Here is a 26,283-nt window from a genome sequence, read left to right as displayed (position 1 = left end):
AGAAACAATCCCTTCCATGTGCCAATAGTAGTCCAGGCTCAAAAACAATAGGAGGGTGCATGAAATCCAACCAGGGGTCTAGCACCTGGAGTGCTAGCTCAGGTGATTGAGGATGCAGTGTCACTGAGCCTGCATAACACCTTCCACATTGGACCCCTGTACCAATAGTAGAGATGTAACAGTTCTACCTCATATATAGAAACAAACACAGGGAAGCCATCAAAATGAGGGAACAAAGAAACAGGTCCCAAATGGAAAAAGAAAACAAAACTCCAGAAAAAGAACGAAATGAAATGGAGGCAAGAAAGCTAACAGATACAGGTTCAAAACAATGGTTATGAAGATGCTCAAAGAACTTAGTGAGAACTTCAACAGCATAGAAAAGGACATGGAAACAATAAAAAAGAACCATTCAGAAATGAAAGATAGACTAATTAAAATGAAGAACACATTACAGAAAACCAACAGTAGAGTAGATGAAACCAAGAATAAAATCAGTGATTTGGAAGATAAGAAAGAAAAAAAACTAGAAGAAGAGCAATAAGAAAACCCCCCCAAAGTGAGGATATTATAAGGAGCCTCTGGGACAACTTCAAGCATACCACCATTTGCATCATGTGGATATCAGAATAAGGAGAGGGGGGGAAGAAATTGAAAACTTATTTGAAAAATAATGATGAAAAACTTTCCTAATCTTGTGAAGGAAATAGGTATACTAGATGAACCCATACCAAATATGGCTATACCAAAATATATCATAATTAAAATGCAAAATGTTAAAGACAGACAATCTTAAAAACAGCAAAATAAAAGCAAAGAAGAACAGTTAGTTACCTCCAAGGGAGCTCCCATAGACTGTCAGCTGATTTCTCAACAGAAACTTTGCAGGCCAGAAGGGATAAGCCAGAAATATTCAAAGTGATGAAAAGCAGAGATGTACAACCAAGATTACCCAGCAAAGTTATCATTTAGAACTGAGGCTCAGATAAAGAGCTTCCCAGACAAGAAAAAGATAATGGAGTTCATCACCACCAAATCAGTATGACAAGAACGTTAAAGGGCCTTCTTTAAGAAGAAAAATAAAAAATAAAAATGCTAATAATAAAATGATAATATATACATATTTATTAACAATTACTGTAAATGAAAGTGGATCAAATGCTCCAACAAAATATATATGAAGGCTGAATGAATAAGAAAGCAAGACTCTTACACAAGCTGTCTACAAGAAACTCCAGTTCAAAGGACACAAACTGAAAACAAAGGGAGGGAAAAAGATATTTTATGAAAATGGAAACAAACAAACAGAAAAGTTGAAGTAGCAAAACTTACACCAGATAAAACAGACTTTAAAATAAAGATTAGTGGAAGGGTTTTCAGGAACAAGTATAAAGGACACATGGACAAAAACAAGGAAGGGATGGAAATGGGAGGGAGGTGGGGAGGGCTGGGTTTGGGGTGAAAATCAGGAAAGTATACTTGAACAACAATTAAAATAAAATAACATTTAAAATATATGTAAATAAAAATAAAGGTTAGTGATACTCATTATCCTTTCATATGTCTCTGGGCCCTCTGTATGTCCTTCTTGGAGAAGTGTTTATTCAGATCCTTTGCCCATTTTTTTTATTTGGGTTGTTTATCTTCTTAGAGTGGAGTCATGTGAGTTCTTTGTATATTTAGATTAAACCCTTGTCTGAGGTATCATTGGCAAATATGTTTTCCCATATGGTTGGTTCCCTTTTCATTTTGCTGATGCTTTCTTTGGCCATGCAGGAGCTTTTTATTCTGATGAAGCCCCATTTGTTTATTCTTTTCTTTATGTCCCTTGCTCTAGGAGACATATCAGTGAAAATATTGCTGCATAGAATATCTGAGATTTTCCTGCCTAGGAAGGATGTACTCCTTCCTCCAGGACTTTTTTGGTGTTGTGACTTATACAATGAGATACTACTTCATACTAGTCAGAATGACTATAATAAACTAAGCAACAAACAAGTGATGGCAAGGTTGTGGAGAAAAGGGAACCCTAGTACACTGTTGGTGGGTATACAGACTGGTGCAGCCACTGTGGAAAACAGTATGAGATTTCCTCAGAAAACTTAAAATGGAACTACCTTTTGACCCAGCAATTCCACTGCTGGGATTATACCCTAAGAATCCTAAAACACCAAAACACCAAAAGAATATATGCACCCCAATGTTCACAGCAGCACAATTTACAATAGCCAAGTGTTGGAAGAAACCTAAGTGCCCATCAGTAAACAAGTGGATCGAAAAACTGTGGCACATTTACACAATGAAATACTACACAGCAGGAAGAAAGAAGGAGTTCCTGTCCTTTGTGATAGAATGGATGGATCTGAAGAGCATTATGCTAAGTGAAATAAGCCAGGTGGTGGAATACAAATGCCATATGATCTCACCTATAAGTGGAACCTAATCAACAAAACAAACAAGCAAGCAAAACCAGAGACATTGAAATAAAGAAACTGACAGTAACCAGAGGGGAGAAGGAAGGGAAATAGCAGGGAAAAAAAGGAGAAGGGTCATAAGAAACATGTATAAAGGACACATGAACAAAGGTAAAGAGGGGTAGGATTGAAGGTGGGAGGTGGTGATGGGTGGGATGGAGGGAAATGGTGGGGGGGAAATGGAGATAACTGTACTTGAACAACAACAACAAAAATTCTAGAAAAATAAATGTGATAACAAGAGAGAAAGAAAGACCCAGAAATTCCACTTTCCAAATTTCCAAAATGCTAAATCTAAAAGACATACATCCATGTGTTCATTGCAGCATTACTTACAATAGCCAAGATATGGCATCAACCCAAATGTCCACCAGTAGATGAATGGATAAAGAGAAGCAGTGCATATATATAATGGAGTATGCCTCAGCCATGAAAAAAATAAAATCTTGCCATCTGCACCAACATACGTGGATCTAGAAGGTATTGTGCTAGGTGAAACAAGTCAGACAAAGGAATACAAATGCCATATTATTCCACTTGTATGTGGAATCTAAAAAACAAAACAAACAAAAAGAACAGAACAAATTTATAGATCAAAAAAACATTTTAACAGTTGCCAAATGGGAGAGGAATCAGGGGGTGAGTGAGAAAGGTGAAGGGATTTAGAAGCATAAATTGGTAGTTATGGAATAGTCATGTGGATGTAAATTAAAAGCATAGGGAATACAGTCTATATATTATAATAACTATGTATGGTGTCAGATAGGTGTATTGGGGTGATCACATAGCTAATTATATCATGTCTAATCACTATGTTGTATACCTGAAACTAATGTAATAGTGTATGTCAACTATAATCAAAAAATAAAAAATATTTAAAGTAAAAAAATGAATGGATAATTTTTCCAGTACTTTTTCAGTAAGAAAACCCATCCCTTATGTGGCCTTATAATACTTTATTACAAAGTGATAAATTTGTGTATCTGTTATAAGACTATGTACCCAGTGAATTATCTGTGACCTGTAATAGATTCTGTTCAACTTTTAACATTTCAGTCTATAACTAACATTTCATAGGTAGAGTCCAGAATTGTGCTTTCTTTTCTTCTCTCATTCCTCTTCCTTAAAAGTAAACCTTTTGGGGATTGAAATTAGACTTTTAACCCTTATATTAAATGGTAAAAAAATATTCTCTATAGGCAACTTAGTAGGTAAATTCAAAAATTGATTAAAACCATTTTATACTGATACATGTTTATAAAGTTTAAATTTATTTGTTTTCTTAGAATATAGACTTCACAAATTTCTTGTAAGGGTCTTTGTTTTTCTGATGCTAGCATGAATAGAATTTTTGTTTTCATTCTATTTCTGCTTATGTCTGGCATTTTGAAAAGTATTGAATTGTCAAATATTTGTCATTAAAATTTCTTCTTTCTAAATGGATGCTCAACTGAGGAACAATAGGCCAGTCTCCACAGTGGGCAGACAGGTTCATGTTCACAGGTGGTGTGGGCAGGGGAAGCCACACCTACACTCAGAAGCTGTGCTTTCCCTACCACATTTGTCTTTGTCTCTCCATGGTCCTAATTTTATGTAATGAGTTAGTGGAAGGGCCATGTTTTAGTCTACTTGGGCTGCTGTAACAAAATGCCACAGATTGGGTGGCTCATAAACAACAAAAATTTATTTCTTTCAGTTCTGGAGGCTGCGAATTCTAAGACCAAGGGCCAGCAGATCTTGTATTCAGTGAGAACTTTCTACCTGATTCACAGACAATAGCTTTCTTCTCACTATAAACTTGTTACAGAACAGAGGTCCAAGGGTGGGGGGCAATATTTGGCCCACCCATAAATGCCAAAAACTGCTACAGAACAACAGGGGCCCCTCCCAAGGATGGTATACTAATACTGTTCTGACCACATACTGGGCTCGTCTGTCTGCCACCAGAGGAAAGACATCTCTCAATGCCAGAGACTTGTGAAAAGGAAAGGAAAGGAAAGGTTTATTTAAAGCTATATAGACTTAAAGTAGTGACCCAATGTCCCCATTAACATATCAAAGTCCTTTAGAACAATCGTAGATGCCCACAGCCTTTCCTTCCCTCCTGCCTTAATTTGGGATACCATATCTCAGGAAAAGAAGCACACGTCCATGTTTCAGGTTGCTGCCACCGTCTAGTAGGTCACTGTCCAGGCAGGATCTCCAATTAATCCAAAGTCATGTGGTACCTTCTCATGGTTCACTGGCAAGGGTTCTTTGTACCCATTTTTCCAGGCAAACTCTCTCCTGCTCCCCAAGCTATGTGGCCAAAGGGAGCACCCCAAAGTTGTGTGGGCCTTTTCTACCAGAGCTGTAGGGGTCTGCACTCTGGCCAAAACCAAGTGCTTCTCCTCTCCACAGAGCTGCAGAGAGGGTAGGGTCATCACTCTGGCAAAGCTGAGTGGTGGTTCTCTGCTAAAGCTACATGGTGATTCTCACATGGCTGTGGGAGTCCCCATTCTGGCCAAAAGTGCGTGGTTCTCTCTACTTACATGGCTAAGAGAAGGTCCTCACTCTGCCAAAACCACGCAGCTCTCTCCTCCACCTGGGCAAAAGAGGATCCTCACTCTGCTCCAAACCACATGGCTCTCCCTTCACATGGCTGTGGAGAGGGTAGGGTCACCACTCTGGCAAAGCCGAGTGGTACTCCTCCTTCTTCACACATGGCTGCAGTAGTCCCCATTCTGGTCAAAAGTGCGTGGTACTCTCCTTCACACAGCTGCGAGGGTCCCCCACTCTGCCAAAATCACGTGGCTCTCCCTCCAATGGCTGCCGTGTCTGCGTTCAAATTCCCGCACCAGTCCTCCTTTGCAGCCCCATTTCCAACTCCCCCTACAATTGGTTACACCTGCCAGGACTCCCATATCCTCCCAGATTTACTGGGCTGCCACAGTGAGTCTGGGCAGGTGTGGCCCCATGGCGTGAAGCCAATCAACTCCAAGCTCTCACATAGGTGCTGTAACCAGGGGGTGTTGCCTTCCAATTACATCTGAGGGGAAGCCACTTCCTTCTCCCTGGCTCAAAGCAAAGCCACAGCTATGTAACATATCTATGAAACCAGTTAAAGGTTATAGATATGTTAAATGACCATTCTAGAAGTTATGTGCAAAACTGTTGCTATGCAAAACAACTCTCCATGGCCCTGCTCCGTTTGTCCCTTCCCACAACTGACACCTGTGGGGGGGTTAAGAAGTGAGGACATCTTATATGTCTTTCCAATATTTCCTGAACACCTTGAGTTCTGGACCCCATTCCAAATCCTTTTTTGGGGGGCCCTTCTCTTGGCTGTGCCCTGTTACAAACTCACATGATGAAAGAGTCAAGGGAGCTGTCTCTGGCCAGTTTTATGAGAGCATTAACCCTATTCATGAGGACCGTGCTTTCATGACCTCATTACTTCCTAAAGACCTCTACTTCCTAATATGTACAACATATGAATTTTATGCAGGGGAGGGCGGTGCACACCAGTATTCAGTCTGTAACAGACCAATTCTTCATTATTAAAAGAAGAAAGTGACTGGCCTCAACTGCTGGTAACTCTGTAAATCAGGGGTGTCAAACTTATTTTCACCAGGGGCTACATCAGCCTCGTGATTGCCTTCAAAGGACCAAAATAATTTCAGGACTGTATAAATGTAACTACTCCTTTACTGTTAAGTAGTTGAAATTACATTTGGCCATTTGAAGACAACTGTGAGGCTTATGTGGCCCCTGGTGAAAATGAGTTTGACACCCTTCCTCTAAATGTTGTCCTCAGCTTTTAGCATTAGCATAATTCCATGAATTTAGGAAAAATTTGAATTGATATTTTATTACACAGTATTACAGACAGACACAGTCATGCATATATGATGAAAGTCTGTCCAGAAAAAAGTCAAGCCATTCTTAATATAATGAGAATGATTTGTGCAACATTGATGTAACCTGGCAGCCAAGGAGAGTGGATTGGAATGAACACATGTGAACAATAATGACTTCACATTTATCAGTGAATGTTCAATGAGGGTGGTAGACACCATTGAGTGAGCACGTGTCCTGTGGCCATAGCATTTAAAATGACTGAGCGAGTAGTGCAACAAATCTTCATCAAATTTTGCATTAAGCTTGAACATCTCCCCTCCCCACAGAAACTATTCATATGATCCAAAAGGCTGCATCTATGGACAACTAGTGATTGGCAGCTTCATTACAACAGCACACCTGTTCATGCATCACATCTCATGCAGAATTTTTTGACAAAATACCAAATCATCCAGGTGACTCAGGTCCATAATAGCTCAGATTTTATGGCCTGTGGCTTCTGGTTTTTCCCAAACCTAAAATCACCTTTGAAATGAAAGAGATTTCAGACCATTGATGAGATTCAAGACAATATGATGGGACACCTCGATGGTAACTGGGAGAACTGTGTGAAGGCACAAGGTGCTTACTTTGAAGGGAACTGAGGAATCATTGTCCTATGTACAATGTTTCTTATATCTTGTATCTTCTTCAATAAATGTCTCTATTTTTCAAATCACATGGCTGGGTACTTTCTGGATTTCAATGTATATTATCCATAAAATGTTCTCCAAAGTTTGAATAGTTTACACACACACACACACAGCTAGATACTACACTGAGGGAAGATTTTTTTCCTGTTCATTATCTACATCTTTGAATCTGACGTAAATTCAATCATGACTTTACACTTGACTGTGATTTTCTTGACTCCTTCTTCCTCTTCACTTTCCGCACCTAATCCATCAACATGTCTCCTCACCCTCTCTGTAAACTCTATCAAACAAGTCTCTCCTGGCATAAAAACAGGCACATAGACCAATGGAACAGAACAGAGAGCCCAGAAATCAACCCAACCCTCTACAGTCAATTAATATTCGACAAAGGGGGCAGTAACATAAAATGGAGTAAAGATAGCCTCTTCAGCAAATGGTGTTGGGAGAACTGGACAGCTACGTGCAAAAAAATGAAACTTGAGCACCAACTTACACCAACACCAAAATAAATTCAAGGTGGATAAAAGACTTAAATATAAGCCATGAACCATTAAATCCTAGAGGAGAACATTGGCAAGAAAATCTCAGATATTCCACGCAGCAACATTTTTACGGATATGTGCCCAGAGCAAGGAATATAAAGGAAAGAATAAACAAATGGGATCTCATCAAAATAAAAAGCTTCTGCATGGCTAAAGAAAACAGTATTAAATTAAAAAGACAACCAACTGTATGGGAAAACATATTTGCCAATGATACCTCAGACAAAGGTTTAATCTCCAAAATATACAAAGAACTTACACGTCTCCACTCTAGGAAGACATCGAACCCAAGTAAAAAATGGGAAAAGGACTTGAACAGACACTTCTCTAAAGAGGACATAGAGAATATCCAGAGACACATGAAGAGATGCTCAATATCGTAGCTATCAGAGAGATGCAAATTAAAACCACAATGAGATACCACTTTACACCAGTCAGGATGGCTATAATAGACAAAGCAACAAACAACAAATGTTGGAGAGGGTGTGGGGAAAAGGGGACCTTAGTTCACTGTTGGTGGGATTGCAGACTGGTACAACCATTATGGAAAACAATATGGAATTTTCTCAGAAAAATAAAAATTGACCTGCCTTTTGACCCAGCAATTCCACTGCTAGGATTATACCCCAAGAATCCTAAAACATCAATTTCAAAGAACCTATGCACCACAATGTTCATAGCAGCACAATTTACAATAGCCAAGAGTTGGAAGCAACCTAGGTGCCCATCAGTAAATGAATGGATCAAAAAATTGTGGTACATATACACAATGGAATTCCTATGCAGCAGAGAGAAAGAAGGAGCTACTACCTTTTGCAACAACATGGATGGAACTGGAAAGCATTATGCTGAGTGAAATAGGCCAGGCATTGAAGGACAAATACCATATGATCTCACCTTTGACAGGAAGCTAAAGAATAAAACAAACAAGCAAACAGAATAAAAACAAAGACGCTGAAATAGAGAACAAGTGGGCAGCGACCAGAGGGGAGAGGGAAGGGAACTTAAGGGGAAAAAGGGGGAGGGATTTTGAGGAACAAGTATGAAAGACACAGAGATGAGGACTGGGGGGGGGGAATGGGAGGGAGGGGGGAGACCGGGCAGGGGGGTGGGGTGGGATGGGAGAAATAGATTAAAAAAAAATGTACTTGAAAAGTAACTAAATAAAATTTAATTAAAAAAAAACATGTCTCCTGACTTCTAAACATATGCTGATGCTCCCCCTTCTTCCCAGGTCACTGCTGCCACCTTTGTGTAAGCTGCCTTCCTCTCTCCCCAGGTGACTGCAATAGCCTCCACTTTTCTTGCTTTCTCTCCCACCCCCTACCATCTTCTTTCACACAGCAGACAGATGATCTTTTTAAAATATGTCTTTTTATTTTCATCATAACATTTTCACCATCAGACTTTTTTATTTTCATCGTCTCCTCATCATCCTCAGAATAAAGTCAGACTCCTTGCTCTGTTCTACTAGCATCCAGGATCCTGCCCTTTTCTGTCTCTTCATAGTCATCCGTAATTACTCTCTTTGAAGGTCTTGATGATAAATCTCCTTTTTCTTGGGCCTGTATGTTTCCTCAAGCAACCTGAACTCATTGTAAACCGATTCTGGATCTTTTCATGACTAGCTGCTTTTTAAAAAAATTTTATTTAGTTATTTTTCAAGTACAGTTTTTTTTGTCTATTTCTCTTTGATGTTGAAATCTCTAGTTAAAATGCATCTCCTCAGAGAGGACTTCCCTGACCATCATCTAAAGTAACTATTCACTCTATGCCATTACTCTCTTTTCATTCTCTGTTTAGTTCTTCTCACTCTCTGGATTTTTAAATGGTTTCTCTGTTTGCCACCCCCCAATACACATACACCCAAATGGAAGTTCTCTGATGTCAGGTCCTTACCCAACAGGTCCTCCATGGTATTCCAGTACTTCAGAGAATCTCTCACATAGGAGGGTCTCAGTAAAGTTGAATGAATGGACGGGTTCCTATCTTTTCAACAGGTAGCAGCCCTTCTTCAGCCTGAAAACTACAGTTCTCAGAACCTTACCTGTCCTATTTAATCTCTGGCTGCTGTTAGAAATAGTATTACGTGGAATTGATTCAGTAAAGTGATGGTATTGAGGAGTGAAAATAGAGGATGAATGGATGGCTTCAGTTGTCCTAGAAATTTTCTCTCCCAGTAGGGAAGACACATGCTGGTTTTCTGACTGATCAAGCAAGACCTTTGGCAGAAGTGGTAACAGTGGGTGGGAACATTTTTCTGTTATTTCAGCTTGTTATGGTGCTTTTCAAGGACTAGCCATGGAATGGTCATGGTCTCTGCTCAGCTAGCCCCTCTGTTGGCTAGTTAATGATAACTCTTGCACAAATTGGCAAACTGCTGATGGATATTTCTTGTTTCCCGCACTATTGTGACTTTGTATCTTTCTTTGTTTCTTTGCTTGTTTAAGTAATCATTTGACCATGAAACTTGGGAAAAGATAAGAAGGTGCCATGACAACCCAGAAGTCCACAGGTACTGCTGTCAATCAAACAAAGATGATTTTGACATAGTTTATATTGAGACCATGTTCAAAACCAGCAGTAGAGAATAGTGTTTTAATGTATTCATTAAGTGTTTCTGCATTTAACAAATGTGACTCTTAAAAGTAACACAGTAATAACATACACCTAGTAGGTAAAATAATAGTTGAAGATTGTTACCAGCTATCTTCTTCAGTTAAGGACATTTAATTTAAATTTTAGACGTCTAACTTCCATGTTGGGGATAATTAATAAATAATAATAATAATAATAATAATAATAATAATGTCATCTAGCTCAAAGCAGGGTGTCCAAACTTTTGGCATTCCTATGCCACACTGGAAGAAGATGAGCTGTCTTGGGCCACACATTAAATATATTGTGACATGTAATCACAAGAAAATCTCACAATGTAAATTCATGATTTTGTGTCAAGCTGTATGGACAGGCATTCTGGGCTGCATGCAGCCTGCAGCCCGTGGATTGGGTGCCCTGTGAGAGTAAATGAGATAATCAGCATAAAACTCTGATAAAACCCTAACACAAAGCAAGTGTTAGTAATGTTCTCTAAGATTAAGATTGATACTATTTTTATTTTTTCTGTTCTTAAGGTGTTGTGTACAAAATTCCAAGAACCATAAGAGTCATATTTAAGAGAAAGTCATTGGTATTCTAAAAACTAAGCTTTTATTATTCCTGATGGTACCCGAGTATGGGGATAGGTACACACTTTTGCCAATGGGTGTGAAGCAATGGAAAACAAAATTGCCTCAGTGAGACCAGATAATAAGCCAAGGGGAGCCCAAAGAGGGCACAGTCTTCAAGGTTCACCACAGCCTTAGCAGATTTCCACAGTCATAAAAGTGTGAATGTGTTGGTCCATGGAGGATTGGTCTAACTCTCAGGGGAAAAACAGTAAAGGTAGGAAGTATCTAAAATTTGGAGTGCCTATTCCTTGCAAAACCATCTGCTGCATACTTTATAAATACTATTTCATTTAGTCATATTAAAACCATTTAAAGTAGGAAGTGGAGAAAATATAGGCTCATAGAAAGTTGCAATAACTTGTCTTAGATAAGGTATCTAATCAGCATTTGAATTCAGATGTGTATATTTCAAACCCTGGTCCTTTCTATTACACTATGTAGCCTCTCTCAGAAACTGACATTTATTATTAAGTGGCTTAACTTTGATACGAGAGTAGTGTATAAACCAAAACAACAATGTATTATTGTTACAGAACACAGGTCCAAGGGGGTTACAATATGCTATTAGTGAAAGGAGCCCCGCTAGGTTCACATTGTCCACTGCTGGAGGAAACACATTTCTCAATGCCAGAGATTTGTGAAAAGGAAAGGATATGTTTATTTAAAGCTATATAGACTTAACTAATGTCTCCATTAAAATATCAAAGTCCTTTAGGATAACCACAGATGCACAGTCCTTCTTTCTCCCTCTACCATAATTTGGGGTACTGTATCTCAGGAAAAGAAGTAGATTCAGGCTCCCAACACCATCAGCTGTGCTGTTGGACAGGATCGAGCCATGTGGTTCTCCTTGGCAAAGCTGTGAGGGGGTCTCCACTCTGCCAAAGCCATGTGGTTCTCCCCTTAATGGCTGCCTTGTCTCAGTTTAAATCCTCGTGCCAATCCTCCTCTACAGCCCCATTTCCAACTCCTCCCACAATTGTCTACACTAGCCCACATTCCCATATCCTTCCAGCTGTACTGGGCTGCCATCATGAGTCTAGGCAGGTGTGACCCCATTATGTGGAGTCAATCATCTCTAAGCTCTCATGTGGGTGCTGTAACCAGGGGGAGTTGCCTCCCAGTTACATCTTGGGTGGAAGTCACTCCCTTCTCCCTGACTCAAAGCATGGCCACACCTATTTAACATATCTATGCAACCAGTTAAAGGTTATAGATATATTAAATGACCATGCCAGAGGTTAGCTGCAAAGCTGTTGCTATGCAAAACAGCTCTCAATGGCCCTGCTCCATTTGTCCCTTACCCCAACTCACACCTGTGGTGGGGGGAGGACATCCTATATATCTTTCTAATATTTCCTGGACACCTTGAATCCTGGACCCCATTCCAAATCCTTATTTGGGGCTCTCTTCTTAAGGGCTGCACCCTGTTATGTTATTTTACAATGGTGTTTTTTTAAAATATTCTAGTGAGTGGAATATTTAAATCTGCCATTTAGGTCATTCAGCTGACTCACAGGCCTTGCCAAATCTTTGTCTCAATTTTGGGTGTTCCACTTCATACAGTTTGGCTATTGGTCTGACCAGCCAAGGTCAAGGGAAGGTAGCAGTAGGCATTAAAGCAAATACTTTCTTTCCATGGCCTTGTTCCTTTCCTCTGGTGTCAGCAGGTCTGCTCTGTGGGCCCTTTCCCTGAACTGGGAGTTATAAGATCTATTTGAGTTAGCATTTGTAGTAGAATGGACAAACTTAGTGATTTAGCCTTCTCTGGCCATGGCTACTTTGACCTTCTTCCACTTGGTTTAGCTTTGTTAAGTTCCAGCTGTATAATGGTGATGGTTTGTACATCTCTGTCTTCTGAGCTTGCTTGGTTATGAATCCTTGACAGAGAGAAGGGAGTAAAATCTGGGTACTCTGGATCTTGGCCAAAGTAACAACACATGACATTTGTCTTAAAATTGTCCCCAACATCCTGTCAAATTCCATAATTTTCTCTCCTGAACACAGTTAAATTAACAGTAACAAATCCTTTGTCTTAGATTTCCTGTCCAAATTCTATGTAACTCAACCTCCTTCTGATAAAACAGTCTTCAGACAAAATAATATAAACACAGAAAAACCCATTCTGACAACAACTTAATGAGATGGTATTCCAATGGCAATCTTGCTTTATTAGGTCTTCATGATTTCACCATTTTTTCAGCTCTGAACAGGCAGACTTTTTTTTTCCATGGCTTAAATAGCTATGTAGCTCATTTATTCCTGGCCAGCATGACTCAGTGTTGTCCCACAAACCAAAAGGTCTCAGGTTTAATTCCCCATCAGTGCACATGCCTAGGTTATGGGTGCAGTCCCCAGTCAGGGCACACACAAAAGGCAACCAGTTGATGTTTTTCCCTTACGTCGATGTATCTCCACCTCTCTTTCTCTCTCGCTAACCCCTCTCTAAAAACAATAAAAGTTAAAAATGAAATAAATCAATCATTTACCTATTCCTAATCTTTGGTCCTAATCTTTCGATTACATAGCTTAACTTTATTTTCAAGTTTAGAGACAGCTAAGTTTAGCCTATTTATGTCTGACTTACTGAAATTTGTTACTAACACTCTCCTAAAGACACATTGATTCAACTAAACAGAAAATTTATTAACAAACATTTTGAACAGACTGGTTATACTGAAAGATTAAAGAGGGCAAGAATCTGGGGGGAAATGTACCCCCATTCCAGGAGCATCTACTGCAAATAGCGTAATAAATTTTATCATTCTTGTATTATCTGAACTACCTGCATATCTAAATGAAATTGTTTCCCTCTTTTTCTAAACCTTAACCTAGGAAATGCAAAATTCTCATTACTGAATTGGGAAGGTAAGGGGTTTAGGATAGTGAGATAGACTGATGAGTTTTCAAAATTACATGGTAACCTATCAGTATCCAAAGACTATCTACAGAATAGTGTAACTTCCATACAGAGCTAAATTGAAAACTGTCTTCCAAGGTTCAATTTCTACACACATAAACACACCAAAATACTGAACTTTAGTTGTTCTAAGTAGACAAAATAAGATCATTTTAAATTTGTTGAACTGAAAAGCAGAGACAATATTCCGCAAACCAGTAGGCTCTCTAATTCAGGCTATTTTCCTGTCTCATTAAGTGGCAATATCTTCTACGGTGTGCATAGAGCCACAGGCATGGGAATCATTCTGAATTTCTGATAGAAGGAGCCAATGGTCTGTGGTTTAGGGAAGAACATTTGGTTTGGAAATGCTCTGTATTAGGATAACTTTAAAGGGGAGATACCTGAACTGAAAATCTGTAAAGTGCTGGTACAGTTTGGATTGAACTGTTCCCATGTTAATTCATCAATAGTTGTCAACAATTTTGGATTGAGAATTTATGATGATAAATCAAATAGCATCTCCTCCTCTTCTTTCTGCTCGCCTTCCTTACCCTTCCTCCTCCTCCTCATATACTTATTCTCCAATTATCTTTGCTATTTAGAACATAGTTTGAACTAGAATTTGTAGGATTGCTATAATCATATTTGTTGATATTAGGTAGGACACATAAGTATATAAACAATATCCTTAATATCAAATTCTCAGGCATATTAGAATCTATCTGAAATCTTTGCAGTGCTATTGGTTGCTTTTTATATAGTATGAGTTATGGCAATAAGAACACATGTAGAGTTCTTGATTTCAGGGGATATTATGAATGCTGTTAAGTGAAAGGATATTTCACCAAAACACTTTGTTAAAAACATACTCTTTTTGGACTTGCTACATTACTTGACTTATTCTTATTATGTTAATGGCACCATAGTTTATTATAATTTCCTAAGATCATGCAAGAAGACCTATATAAGTATTCACTTTATTATCCCCAAGCCCTTAGGGAGGAGAGAGCTACTAAGGAAAGGTCACTTTAGAATGAAAAATGTCTGCAAAAACCAGGGGCCCTACTAAAAAGAAACTAAATTGCAACTGCCAATCACACATGCTCATCAAATAAGGTGATTAGAAGTGTTTCAAAAGAAACATTTATCTTAGTCTTTTTCTCATCAACAAGTTTTCACTTTATTCTTTACACAACTTTATATTTCCTGTATGAGAAATCTGCATTTTATAATGAAATTTAGTGAGGAACTTGGCTTGGCTAAGATATACTTGTTTATAAGACAGGACAGATGTACCAACACTCAATAACAAAGGAGCCATTTCTGCCACTAGAAATGAAACAAAACAAAGAGACCCTAAATTATATATTTTAATATATTTTATTGATTATGCTATTACAGTTTTTCTATTCTTCCCCTTCACTCCCCTCCACCCTGCACACCCTCTCCCACCCACATTCCCCCTCTTTAGTTCATGCCCATGTGTCATACTTATAAGTTCTTTAGCTTCTATATTTCCCCTACTATTGTTACCCTCCCCCTGTCCATTTTCTATCTACCATCTATGCTACTTATTCTCTGTAGCTCTGCCCCCTCTCTCCTTCTCCCACTGCCCTGTTGCTAACCCTCCACATGATCTCCATTTCTGTGGTTCTGTTCTTCTTCTAGTTGTTTGCTTAGTTTGTTTGTTTTAGGTATGGTTGTCAATAATTGTGAGTTTGCTATCATTTTATTGTACATGTTTCTTTCTTAGATAAGTCCCTTTAACATTTCATATAATAGGGTCTTGGTGATGATGAACTCTATTAACTTGACCTTATCTGGGAAGCAGTTTATCTGCCCTTCCATTCTAAGTGAAAGCTTTGCTGGATAAAGCAATCTTGGATATAGGTCTTTGCCTTTCATGACTTCAAATACCTCTTTCCAGACCCTTCTTGCCTATAAATTTTCTTTTGAGAAATCAGCTGACAGTCTGATGGGAACTCCTTAGTAGGTAACTATCTCCTTATCTCTTGCTGCTTATATATTTATGTATAATTTTATATATTTATATTTATATAATATACACAATTTATGTATAACACAATATATTATATAGCATATATATAAGTTTATATATGTGTGTGTTATTATATCACATGTATATAATCTGCATATGTCTTAGCCTAAAACTATACTGTTAACGAAATAGGTTACTCCATATCTGTATTTAGTTAACAGAGAACTTTCCAGTAATTTAAACTGGTGGGAAACCAATACTAGTGTTTTCCCAACCTTTCTCAAGGCTGATAAAACTAATCAACCAGGCTGAGAGGTTACTAAATAACATACTTCAGGTTTGAAAAAGAATTTCAAAAGATAAGATCATTTGTGGTTTTTAAAATAATTTTCTTTATTTAAACTATAGAGCTCAATGGAAAATTATGATAGCAGACATGTTTTGGTAAGAAGAGCACCTATTTTGCCATAAAAATTATTTTGATGTGGGAAAGGAGCACTTAGCTATGGGATTTGAACAAATATATGCTAAAGTAAATATGCAGCATGCCACTGGGAGTGACACAGCTGCAACTGCTGCATAGCACACACACATACTCAGGTTACCTAAATACTGTGCATGCCATATCCACTGCAAATTATTCCTAATTTATAGAATGATAGCCCACTCCTTAATTGCGGAAGCTACATTACATATTCCACCTTTCAATATGAAAAAGATATTATAAATATATGTTAGGTTTTGCTCTAATGAAAAGCAATATAAATTTTTAAATTGAGATATCACAAAATTAAGCATCACTCTCCCTGAACAAAATAAATAACAAGTTACAAGCCCGATAATTTTCTACACATGTAACTGAGCTAATAATCCTGCTTTAAGACAAATAAATATACATTTCAGTTATTATTCTAACATAGTTCTTAAAAGACAGTATTATTGATTCTAGAATATTCATATACAAAGTTAAGATTGTCTTTTAAAGAGATGTTTATTTATAAGGCCTTTAAATGTCATAAATTTATTCACAAGACTGGCTGAGATGGCTCACTCTCTCCTCCAACTGAAGTCATTTTCACTCAACAAGAAGGGCAAGGACACTATTTCTGCATTTGAGGAGCCTTCCATAGATAAAGACAAGAGCTATATACTTAGAAAAATGGAAAAACACCCTCATGTATTATGGGTGAGTACACAGACAAATTGATTTAAAATAACAGCAGGAACATTGAAAGGGTAGACTTTGTAAAGAAAATCCAGCAAGAGGTGGGTGTTGAGTTTTCACATGCTATGGAATTTAGCTTGGTAAGAAATTAAGTGTACTTCATGGGAAATTTCCTCAGAGACCTAAACATTTTTGCTTTTAAAAATATTTAAATAATTTTATTTAAAAAAAAAAACTGGCTGGTGTAGCTCAGTGGATTGAGCGCGGGCCTGTGAACCAGACAATCACGGTTCAATTCCCAGTCAGGGCACATACTGGGGTTGCATGCCAGTTCCCTGCAGGCTAGTTCCCAGCAGGGGATGCACAAAAGGCAACCATACATTGATGTTTCTCCCCCTCTCTCCTTCCCTTCCCCTCTAAAGATAAATAAATAAAAATCTTAAAAAATAAAGTATTATAAAAATATTTAAATAATTTAAAAGTGTAAACACAATTTTAGGAAAAATAGCATTATCTGAATTAGCAGTGTCATCTAAGAAACTCACCCTGATTACAGAGCAACTGGAGGCAGAAAGGCCAGGCCCCTTTGACTCTACATGGGTCAGTGTAAGAGAGGAAAGAACAGCTCTGTCCCAGGACTGGGCCTGCAGAGTTGAAGGTAGAAGATAGTAAACACCTTGGCATTTGCATGGATGCTGGCAATTTGCCTTGGGAAAGGTGGAAGAAAGTTGTTTTTATTTTTTGTAGCATAGAAGCTCAGAGACACAGGGGCCAGGGTATCCACAAAGTGGCACCCACTCCTAGATCAGGCCCATTGTCAGGAACACCATTTCTGCAGGTGAGACACAGGATGCTCCTCTTTATTCATGGGATACGTCTCTGCCCTATTTAAGAGCTCTTCTAGTTCTTTTTTTAAAGATTTTATTTATTTATCTCTAGAGGGGAAGGGAAGGAGAGAATACCAATGTATGGGTTGCCTCTCATGGGTCCCCTGCTGGGAACTGGCCTGCAACCCAGGCATGTGCCCTGACTGGGAATCGAACCGAGATCGTGTGGTTTGCAGGCCTGGGCTCAATCCATTGAGCTACACCAGCCAGGGCTATGTTCCATTATTTTTAATCATTCTTTGTCATTTAAGTATGGGTATGTCTGATAACTAGCATGTAACTGAAGTTTTCATTTCAGAAATTTGCTTTCTGGTTTGCCTCTGGTTTGCAGGCCCATGTTCAATCCACTGAGCTACACCAGCCAGGGCTAAAGAATTTATTTATTTATTTATTTTTAGAGAGAAGGGAAGGGAGAGAGAAAGGGAGATAAACATCAATGTGTGGTTGCCTCTCATGTGGCCCCCAGCTAAGGACCTGGCCTACAACCCAGGCACATGCCCTGAGTGGTAGTTGAACCTGGGACCCTGTGCTTTGCAGGCCCATGCTCAATCCACTGAGCTACACCAGCCAGGGCTTAAGAGCTCTTCTATTTCTGACTATAGTGGCCACTAGGAGTTTTACATAAGATTGGTGACCAAGGAAACCCTCCTGCCACCCACAGGTGACACAGGCCTCACTTCTCATGCTCTGTGAGAATTGGGAAAGAGGGAAGTGCCAAACACTGAAGCTGGAAAAGGAGTCAGGAACCTGATGGAAAGGGCCTTGACATCATACTAAGGAGACTCTGCTTTACATTGAGGCAGCGGAGAACCACGGGAACAGGACACCATCAAGTGTGTATAGAGGTCCCACCGGATGTAAAATCCTTCTAGAAGAGGGACTTTATAATCATTTCTATGAAATAGCTTAACTGCTAAAACAGGCCAACTGAAGAATGAAAGGCCACACACTTTCTATGTTCCTGAATAAAATAAAAGGAGTCCCTTTCCTCTGTCCTTTGAGGAGTGTGGATGGAGTAGGCACAGCAAAGATCCACAGCTAAGGGAGATGTGTATTCTGGAGAGCAGCAGAGCCATCCTGCAGGTTGAGTGATAAGAAGTGGGGCAAACATTGTCAAAGGCTCTGTCAGACTTGCCCATCTTGAAGGCCTTTGTGAAGGTCTGCCATCTGTGCATTCTTCATCTGGGCTTCATTCTGCTCTGTGACTCTAAGAACCAGCATGTGCATCAAAGATAACAAGGGTCAGTATTGGCTTATGTCTGACTGAATGAGCAGAGGATGTCTTCTAGAAGAAAAGACGAGGGAAAAGACAGAGGGTATTAAGGTCTTGCAAATCCAGGGATGCTAATACCCTGGACCTAAACAGTGGCTGAGGGGATGGAGAAGAGGCAGCAGCTCTAAGAACTATTTTGATAGGACTTGGGACACTGATTGTGAGAACTAAAGAAGAAAAATGGGTCAAGAATGACTAACCCTTCTGACCCAGGCAACCGGAATTTAAGCAGAAGAGCAAGAGGAGATAATGAACTTGGTTTAGATCACATTGAGAACCTTATTCATTAAAGAGTTTTAACTCCCTTATAACCAAGATAATTTATATTTATTACAAAAGCAAATATATCAAGGAACACTTTGAAATACAATTAAGTTTGTTTATTGAAATAACATAAACAGTGGGTACTACAGATTGTTTTCAGCATAACATAGGTGTCACACAGTTGTCCTGGTAAGAGATAATAGATAGATAGGCTGAAGAAATACAATAATACAGTATTATAGAATAATTAATTTTATTATTGGGAGTCTCCATATAGATTAGCAAACCAAACCTCATTAATAGGTGAGGAAACTAAGAACTAGAGAGGCTGGCATTCCCCACTGTACTAATTTTTAGGGCACTGACCACGTGCCAGGCACTTACTTGGTGCTGGGCATATAAAAGTAAACAGCACAGTTCCTGTACTGAAGGAGCTCCTAGCCAAGCTAGTGTGTGATAGTGTCCAGTAAACAGGAAATTAACATGCAGCCTAAATCAGTAATGTGAAAACAGCATGCTCAAGTTGCAAGGTGCACCCAATCCAGGCTTGGAAGAAGTTCTCTGAGGGTATCGTGTGAGCTGATCTACAAAGGATTAGCAGAAATCAAGTAGACAAAGAGGTTGTACCCAAGGAAGGCCAAGGTGAGAAAAAGCATGGGCATTTAGTTAGCCAAAGGCATTACTGTACAGGGAAATGTTAGTCCTGGATTTTGGAGACAACAGTCATCCTGCTCCCAGTTCAATTCTATTTTTAGAACACTACCTGTCTCTGTAGGTCTGCTGACAAGTTATGTGATGATTCAGCACAAGTACAGATACACTTGCATGGAAAAAAGGAAAAAGACATGACTCATGCTTACCCAGTGACAGGCATCAAGATTTTCAAATTCTCTTGTCTAAAATGTCCCTTTACAGGAGTAATTACTTTGTGTTATAGCATTTCATTTCCTCCCAAAATGTTTATATCAGTTGGCTCATGCCATTAATTCTTAAGGTTGCTGAGATTTTAAGGCTCTTTCAGTAGCCTAGGGAGCATGGGGTGGGCCCAGGGAGACCAGCCAACTCCCTGATGGAGACAATAAGGGGGTCATTATCTGCAAAGAACTTAAAAATTAATGGTAAAACTAACCAGAACTGTTCTGCTTTTTATTATCACCATGTGCCAGGAATCTGAAGGTTCTCAACAATGTCAGTAATAAAACATTCTTCTCTGTCAAGGCAAACTGCTCTCACTCTCACCCCTGCGTAGGACGTTGCACTTCCTATACACTGCGCGTGTAGAAAGCAGCACACCCAGATAGGCTACCCAAGTCCCTGTATTCATCTCTCCAGTTTACATTACCACAGCATCTCCATCCTATTCTCTCTTGTAAACATAGGTTGAGTAGTTAACATCATATACAAAAAAAATCACTGTATATCTCCAAAGATGATTCTCATCTCTCAAGTCTCAAATCTGTTTGAACTAAGGCCACCAGTGTCTGATGTCCGATGCTGTCATTCCTGCATTCTCAGGCTTGTCAGGAGCAGTCCTCGCTCATCCTCTCCAGCTGGGCTGTCTGACATGTGCTTGGGGGAATAAATACCTTGGGGTCTGCAATGCCCAGCTGTATGTCGAAAAAGCGTGTGGACAGTACCACACTGTAATTTTTGGTGAAGGTTTCCTGGACAGGATAACAATCCTTGACTGTGTAAATGCCAATCCAGGTTTCATCTATAAGAGGAAGAAAAGTTGACTCTTTAATATAAAAAACAGGCAAAATGCCTGTATTTTTAATTTTGGTAAATTATACATAAACTCTACCATTTTAACCATTTTTAAGTATAGTTCAGTGGCACTAAGTACATTCACATTGCTGTGTTACCATCACCACCACCCTTTCCAAAAATTTTTCATCTTCCCCAATTGAAATTTTGTGCCCATTAAATGCTAACTCCCCATTCCTGCTCCTCCTAGCCCCTGGCAACTACCATTTTCTTTCTGTCTCAATGAATGTGATTACTTGGTACTTGATATCACTGGAATTATACAGTGTTTGTCCTTTAGTGACTGGCTTATTTCACTTAGTATAATGCCCTCAAGGTTCATCCATGTTGTAGCCTGTGTCAGAATTTCCTTCTACTTGAGGCTAATCTTCCATTATATGAATATATCACATTTTATTTATCTATTCATCTGCTGATGGACACCTGGGTTGTTTCCACCTTCTGGTGATTATAAATAATTCTGCTATAAACATAAATGTTCAAATATCTGAGTCCTTGCTTTTAATTCTTGTGGGTATACGATCAGAAGTAGGATTACTGGGTCATATGGTAATTCTATGCTTTTTTGTTTTTTGCAAGCTGCCATATGATTTTCCACAGCATAAAGGCCTGCGTTTTTGACACAGTCTTGGGGTACGGTATTGGCAACAGAACAGAGAGGAGCTTCACATCTATGTATAAAAGCAGAAACTAAAAATAATGGCAGTAAATCTCGTCACTATAACATTAGGAAGTGAGCATATAGGAAGGAAAAGGAGGCATTCAATTCTAATGTGTGCCTTAGATAAACACCTTCCATGTCACTGGTCCGGGGAAGTGGGGTGAGGGAGACCATTAAATATCAGAGTCAAGGCCAAGTCCATAAGAGCTAATGTGGCAAAAAGGTACAGGTGGTGCTAGAAGGCTGAGGTATTTCAAATAGGATGCTTAGTTCCCAGTTCTATACAACTAGTAGAGTATCTGTGGGGACGTCAATGGGGATTAAACAATTCAATCATGCTTATAAATTTCCCTAACAACTATCTTCTTTAATAGGCTTAAATATTTTTTCCCATGATGCTTTCAGAGATGCAACCATCTCATATTTTTTGAACACTTACATGATCTAGCTGACTTTCTGTCAGACCACTCCTGGACAGTGATCTGCTCCTGGGGTCCCCCTATGGAGTACTGGTCCTCAAAGGTGGAGTTCTGAGGAATGTCAAGAGGATCCCATGGGTCTGTCAGTGTGATCTTGGAGCACTGCTTGGTGGCTTGTTCAATCTGAAACATCACTCCTTCTTTATAGAGCAAAATATATTCAAATAATCTGAAAGACAGAGTAAAAGAGAATAGTTCAGGAATTTACATGATAATTATCATGGACTTTATCAGCACAGAGGCCAAAAGCCTTTGATATAAATTATTCTTACAATAGAAAATAGCTTGTAGGCAATCATTTGCTTGTAGGTAAACACAGTACATATGAGTACAGAGCCCATAACTGAATATTCACTGGGCAATTACTCATCAAGCACCATATGCCACACACTCTGTGCTTAGGATACAAACATGAGGAAGACCTGACCCTGGATTAACAGACATTTGTGGCCTCTTTAAACACAGATACAGGAGGATTTGATCATTGGCTTGGTTGAGTTCTCCTTATAGCACTAAGTCAAGGAATTACATTTACTGAATGTATAATGACAAGAACACACTGATGGTCCAGGCACCTCAGCCTCATTGTCTAGACTGTCAGTCGTGAGTAAAGAAAAGGCTTTGGTGAGGAGACACAGCAGCAATGAGAAGGGACACACTTCACAATACTGGGAAGAAACTTAGATAAGCAAGAACAAAAGCTGAGGGGGCCCCAAAATGAATGGCTTCCCATGCAGACTGTCTGCACACTCTCTGCCTCCTTTCTCACGGCCCTGTGCACTCCCTATTCCCAGGCTGTGCCAGGAGTCAGCAGACCACCTGCGATCATTTACATACTGTGCTGTCAACCATATCGTGTCATTTTTAAATCTCAGCGATCCTGAGTGAAGCCCACTGAGTTTCTTTTTTTTACTTTAAATATTTTTTATTTTTAAATTATAGTTGACATACAATATTATATTAGTTTCAGGTATACAACCTAGTGATTAGATATTATACAACTTACTAAGTGATCATCCCGATAAATCTCACACCCATCTGATGCCACACATATATTATTGACTATATTCTCTATGCTGTATTTTACATCATCATGACTATTCTATAACTACCAATTTGTACTTTTTCACCCATCCTCCAACCCCACTCCCATCTGGCAACCATCAAAATGTTCCCTGTATCTATGAGTCTGTTTCTATTCTCCTTGTTTAGTTATTTTGTTTTTCAAATTCCACATGAAGGAAATCATATGCCAATGGAGCTTCTATGTGTTTGACCGTCAGTCCAGAACGCGGGCCATGCTTCTGATTGAGCCGAGTGAGGATGCAGCTCTGACCTCAGAAAGTGAAATTTGCAGCATCTGGGGGTGGCAGAGCCTAGAGAAGAGGCTTTTCACGAGCAAGTAACTCCACTTCACAGCCTTCATGGAGGGTACCTGCTCACCATCCCAAGTCTGAGCACAAAAATTAGTTTCTTCAAGAAAAAGTATTATAAATGATCACTGTCTATATGATGAAAATAGCATTAGGGCTTCTGTTTCGTAGGAGCTGGTATAGAAATATATATGTGACCTCATTTTATATATTTAAATATATCTATCCTGCTTATTACAGAAGATATTTGAAGTGGTTTGTAAGGGTAAAACTCAATCACTCCTTTAGAAGTGAGAGTGTATGTAGACAGAAAAGGTAGTGTTCATTTCATGCCACATTGCTCAAAAATGGAGTCAGCCTCTTATAATACACACCCAGGGTTCACACCAAACTATAAGCCCTTTGGAGGAGTTGGGGTTGGGTCATCACTGTTTTCTCATGTCACTGTATTCTTGTTAGGCCCCTGGCACTTCAGGGTTTAAGCATTCATGGAAGGAATACAAAAACAGCATCAACTTCAGAGCATAATCCATTCATAAACATGGGAATTTTTGTGCCTACACAAATCCTGTTCCATGGTCCTTTTAATGGCAGCAGGCCCCCACAAAATGCCTGTATGTTTTGCCCTCAGGGGTGGCCTTTGCTATTCTTCTCTTCATCATTAGTGTCATTGTCTTGTGCTTTCTAAATTTAAGGTGTTTAACCAAGAGAGTCATTCCTAGCTTTTGCTGACACTCCAGTCAAGTGCTTCTCAAACTGCCATGATTGTCCCTTGGAAGCTGTACAGTCATGTTCAGGAGAGGAGGTTCCTTCTTGAGAATAGTCTGCAGCCCCTAAATCCAAGATCACAGAAGTGAGGGCCTGGCAGCCAAGTTTGCATACATGACTTGGTCAAACTCAGCAGAGCTTACTCAACAAGAGATGGACACCTGACCTAAACAGGACAATCAGTTTCGCTCCCTCAGACATGTGGAATGTTAACAGAAGTTTCGCCAGTCCGTCTCATGTGACTGGATATGTCATATGTAAACACAGAAGTCATGGGAGGCTATTTTCCAACATGTGAACTGAATAAGAACAAAGACTGAAGCAGAGAGAAGCACGAGCAAGCTTGGATTCCACAGCTGTTCAGTTCATAGATGCATTTCTTTTCTGAGGCCCAGTGCCTAGAGATACCCTTGCAAAGAAGTTGTATGTTTCCTTTGTTCTAATAAACTTTCCTTTTTCTAGTTGGAACTTTTTGTGTGACTCATAAGCAGGAATCATTTCTAATATAGTTGAGGATTCCACTGTTCCATCTAGAGTCCTGGGTCCCAGCTGTCAGCACAGCTGTTCTGGGAGAGGCACAGCACAACCTACTGCAGAACCAAGGGCCACCAACGCCGGGGTAGTCACCCTACAGGGAAGGGAAGGTGACAGCAGGAGTGGAATGGCCAACTTCACTGTTTCCCTGAGGCCAGCTTTGCCTATACCAAAAAGTACAATTTAATTTTAAAATGAGAATTCTAGACTTGAAACAATCATTACAAGATGTTAACATTGGTTAATTCTGGGTGGTCTGAACACAGGTGTTTGTTATACTGTTCTCTGTTCTTTTCTATTTTCAAAATAAAAAATATTTTAATGAGTGCATAGTCTGATATTGAGCTATGTCAAGAGTATCTTAGGTAAGACAGAAAAAATTTAACTTAATTAGAAACAAAATAGAACTGTAAAATTTGTTTTACAAAATACATGTGCATATAAATATGAGTACTGCTCTGCACAGTTTTGAAAAAGCTTCATGATGCTGTAGTGGCTTGTACATTTATGTGAACACACGCACAATTAAGTTTCAGGTTCTCCATTGCCAATAGGTTACAGGGCCTGGAACCCAACAGAGCCACAAGGTCAAAATGCAGAGGTCAGCCAGAGTTGAAATGAGTCATTAGCTTGGGATCCTGTGTGGGTAATAACTATAGACCCAAAGAACTGACCAACTTCAACAGAAACTGGATTCTGGGAGGTGAGATCAAAGCTTGGCTCTGAAATAAAGTAAGCTGTCACAAACTATGCCCCTGGGGTACAGTTAAGCAAGGTGAGGTGCTGGAATGGATGTGGAGGGAAAGGCAGGCAGGCCAGCCCTGGTTCAGCAACAGCATGCAAATTCCTCCTTGCTGACCAGACACCACTGTAAATACAGTTCCAAGAGGGCCTTACCACTTACTTACCTCCCAAAAACCTAACTGTTTTTGCATTTGGGGGAAGGGCAATTGAGTTTAATTTATATATTAATATAGAAAGTATGGATATCTTTATGACATTGAGTCATCCTACCACCCCAAAAAACTTTCAATTTTTTTCAAATACTGGTTTGTGTCTCTTTGTATATTTCAGGAGTGTTTAATTTTTTTTCTGTATAGATTTTGTACATCTTCTTTAAATGTATTCCTAAATTGTTTGGCTTTTGTTGGTGCTGATACTGTTTTAAATAAAATCTTCTTTTCCACTATAGTTTATAGCAGATTATTGCTTTTATATGTTAAGAATAACTAATTTATATGTTAAGAATACTAATTAATATATGTCACATTAATTTTATATACTGCTACCTTACTGAATATATTGTTGTTTGAATGTTTTATTTTCTAACTCCTTTTTGTTTTCCAAATATACTGCACCCAATGGCAGAGATAGTTTTTTACCTCTTCTTTTATAACTTTTGCACCTCTAATTATTTTATCTCTCTGATT

At 39.1% G+C, this 26,283-nt stretch overlaps 1 protein-coding gene across 1 annotated transcript in view; it reads right to left on the bottom strand.

Annotated features, from left to right (window-relative positions):
• Positions 1 to 19,372: 19,372 nt before the first annotated feature.
• EPDR1 (ependymin related 1) overlaps positions 19,373 to 26,283 on the bottom strand; it is a 31,429-nt gene continuing 24,518 nt past the window's right edge. The window contains exons 2-3 of the mRNA XM_037152791.2: positions 22,139 to 22,347; positions 19,373 to 20,985 (exon numbers count right to left, since the gene is read on the bottom strand). Coding sequence (XP_037008686.2) covers positions 20,792 to 20,985; positions 22,139 to 22,347 — 403 coding nt within the window. The 3' untranslated portion in view covers positions 19,373 to 20,791. The remainder of the gene's footprint in view (positions 20,986 to 22,138; positions 22,348 to 26,283) is intronic.

Source organism: Artibeus jamaicensis, unplaced genomic scaffold, assembly GCF_021234435.1.
Source record: "Artibeus jamaicensis isolate MK-2021 breed Jamaican fruit bat unplaced genomic scaffold, CSHL_Jam_final contig_924, whole genome shotgun sequence".
Taxonomy (NCBI): domain Eukaryota; kingdom Metazoa; phylum Chordata; class Mammalia; order Chiroptera; family Phyllostomidae; genus Artibeus; species Artibeus jamaicensis.
Note: the sequence above shows the minus strand (reverse complement) of the source record. Positions and strands in the feature narration are given on the sequence as shown.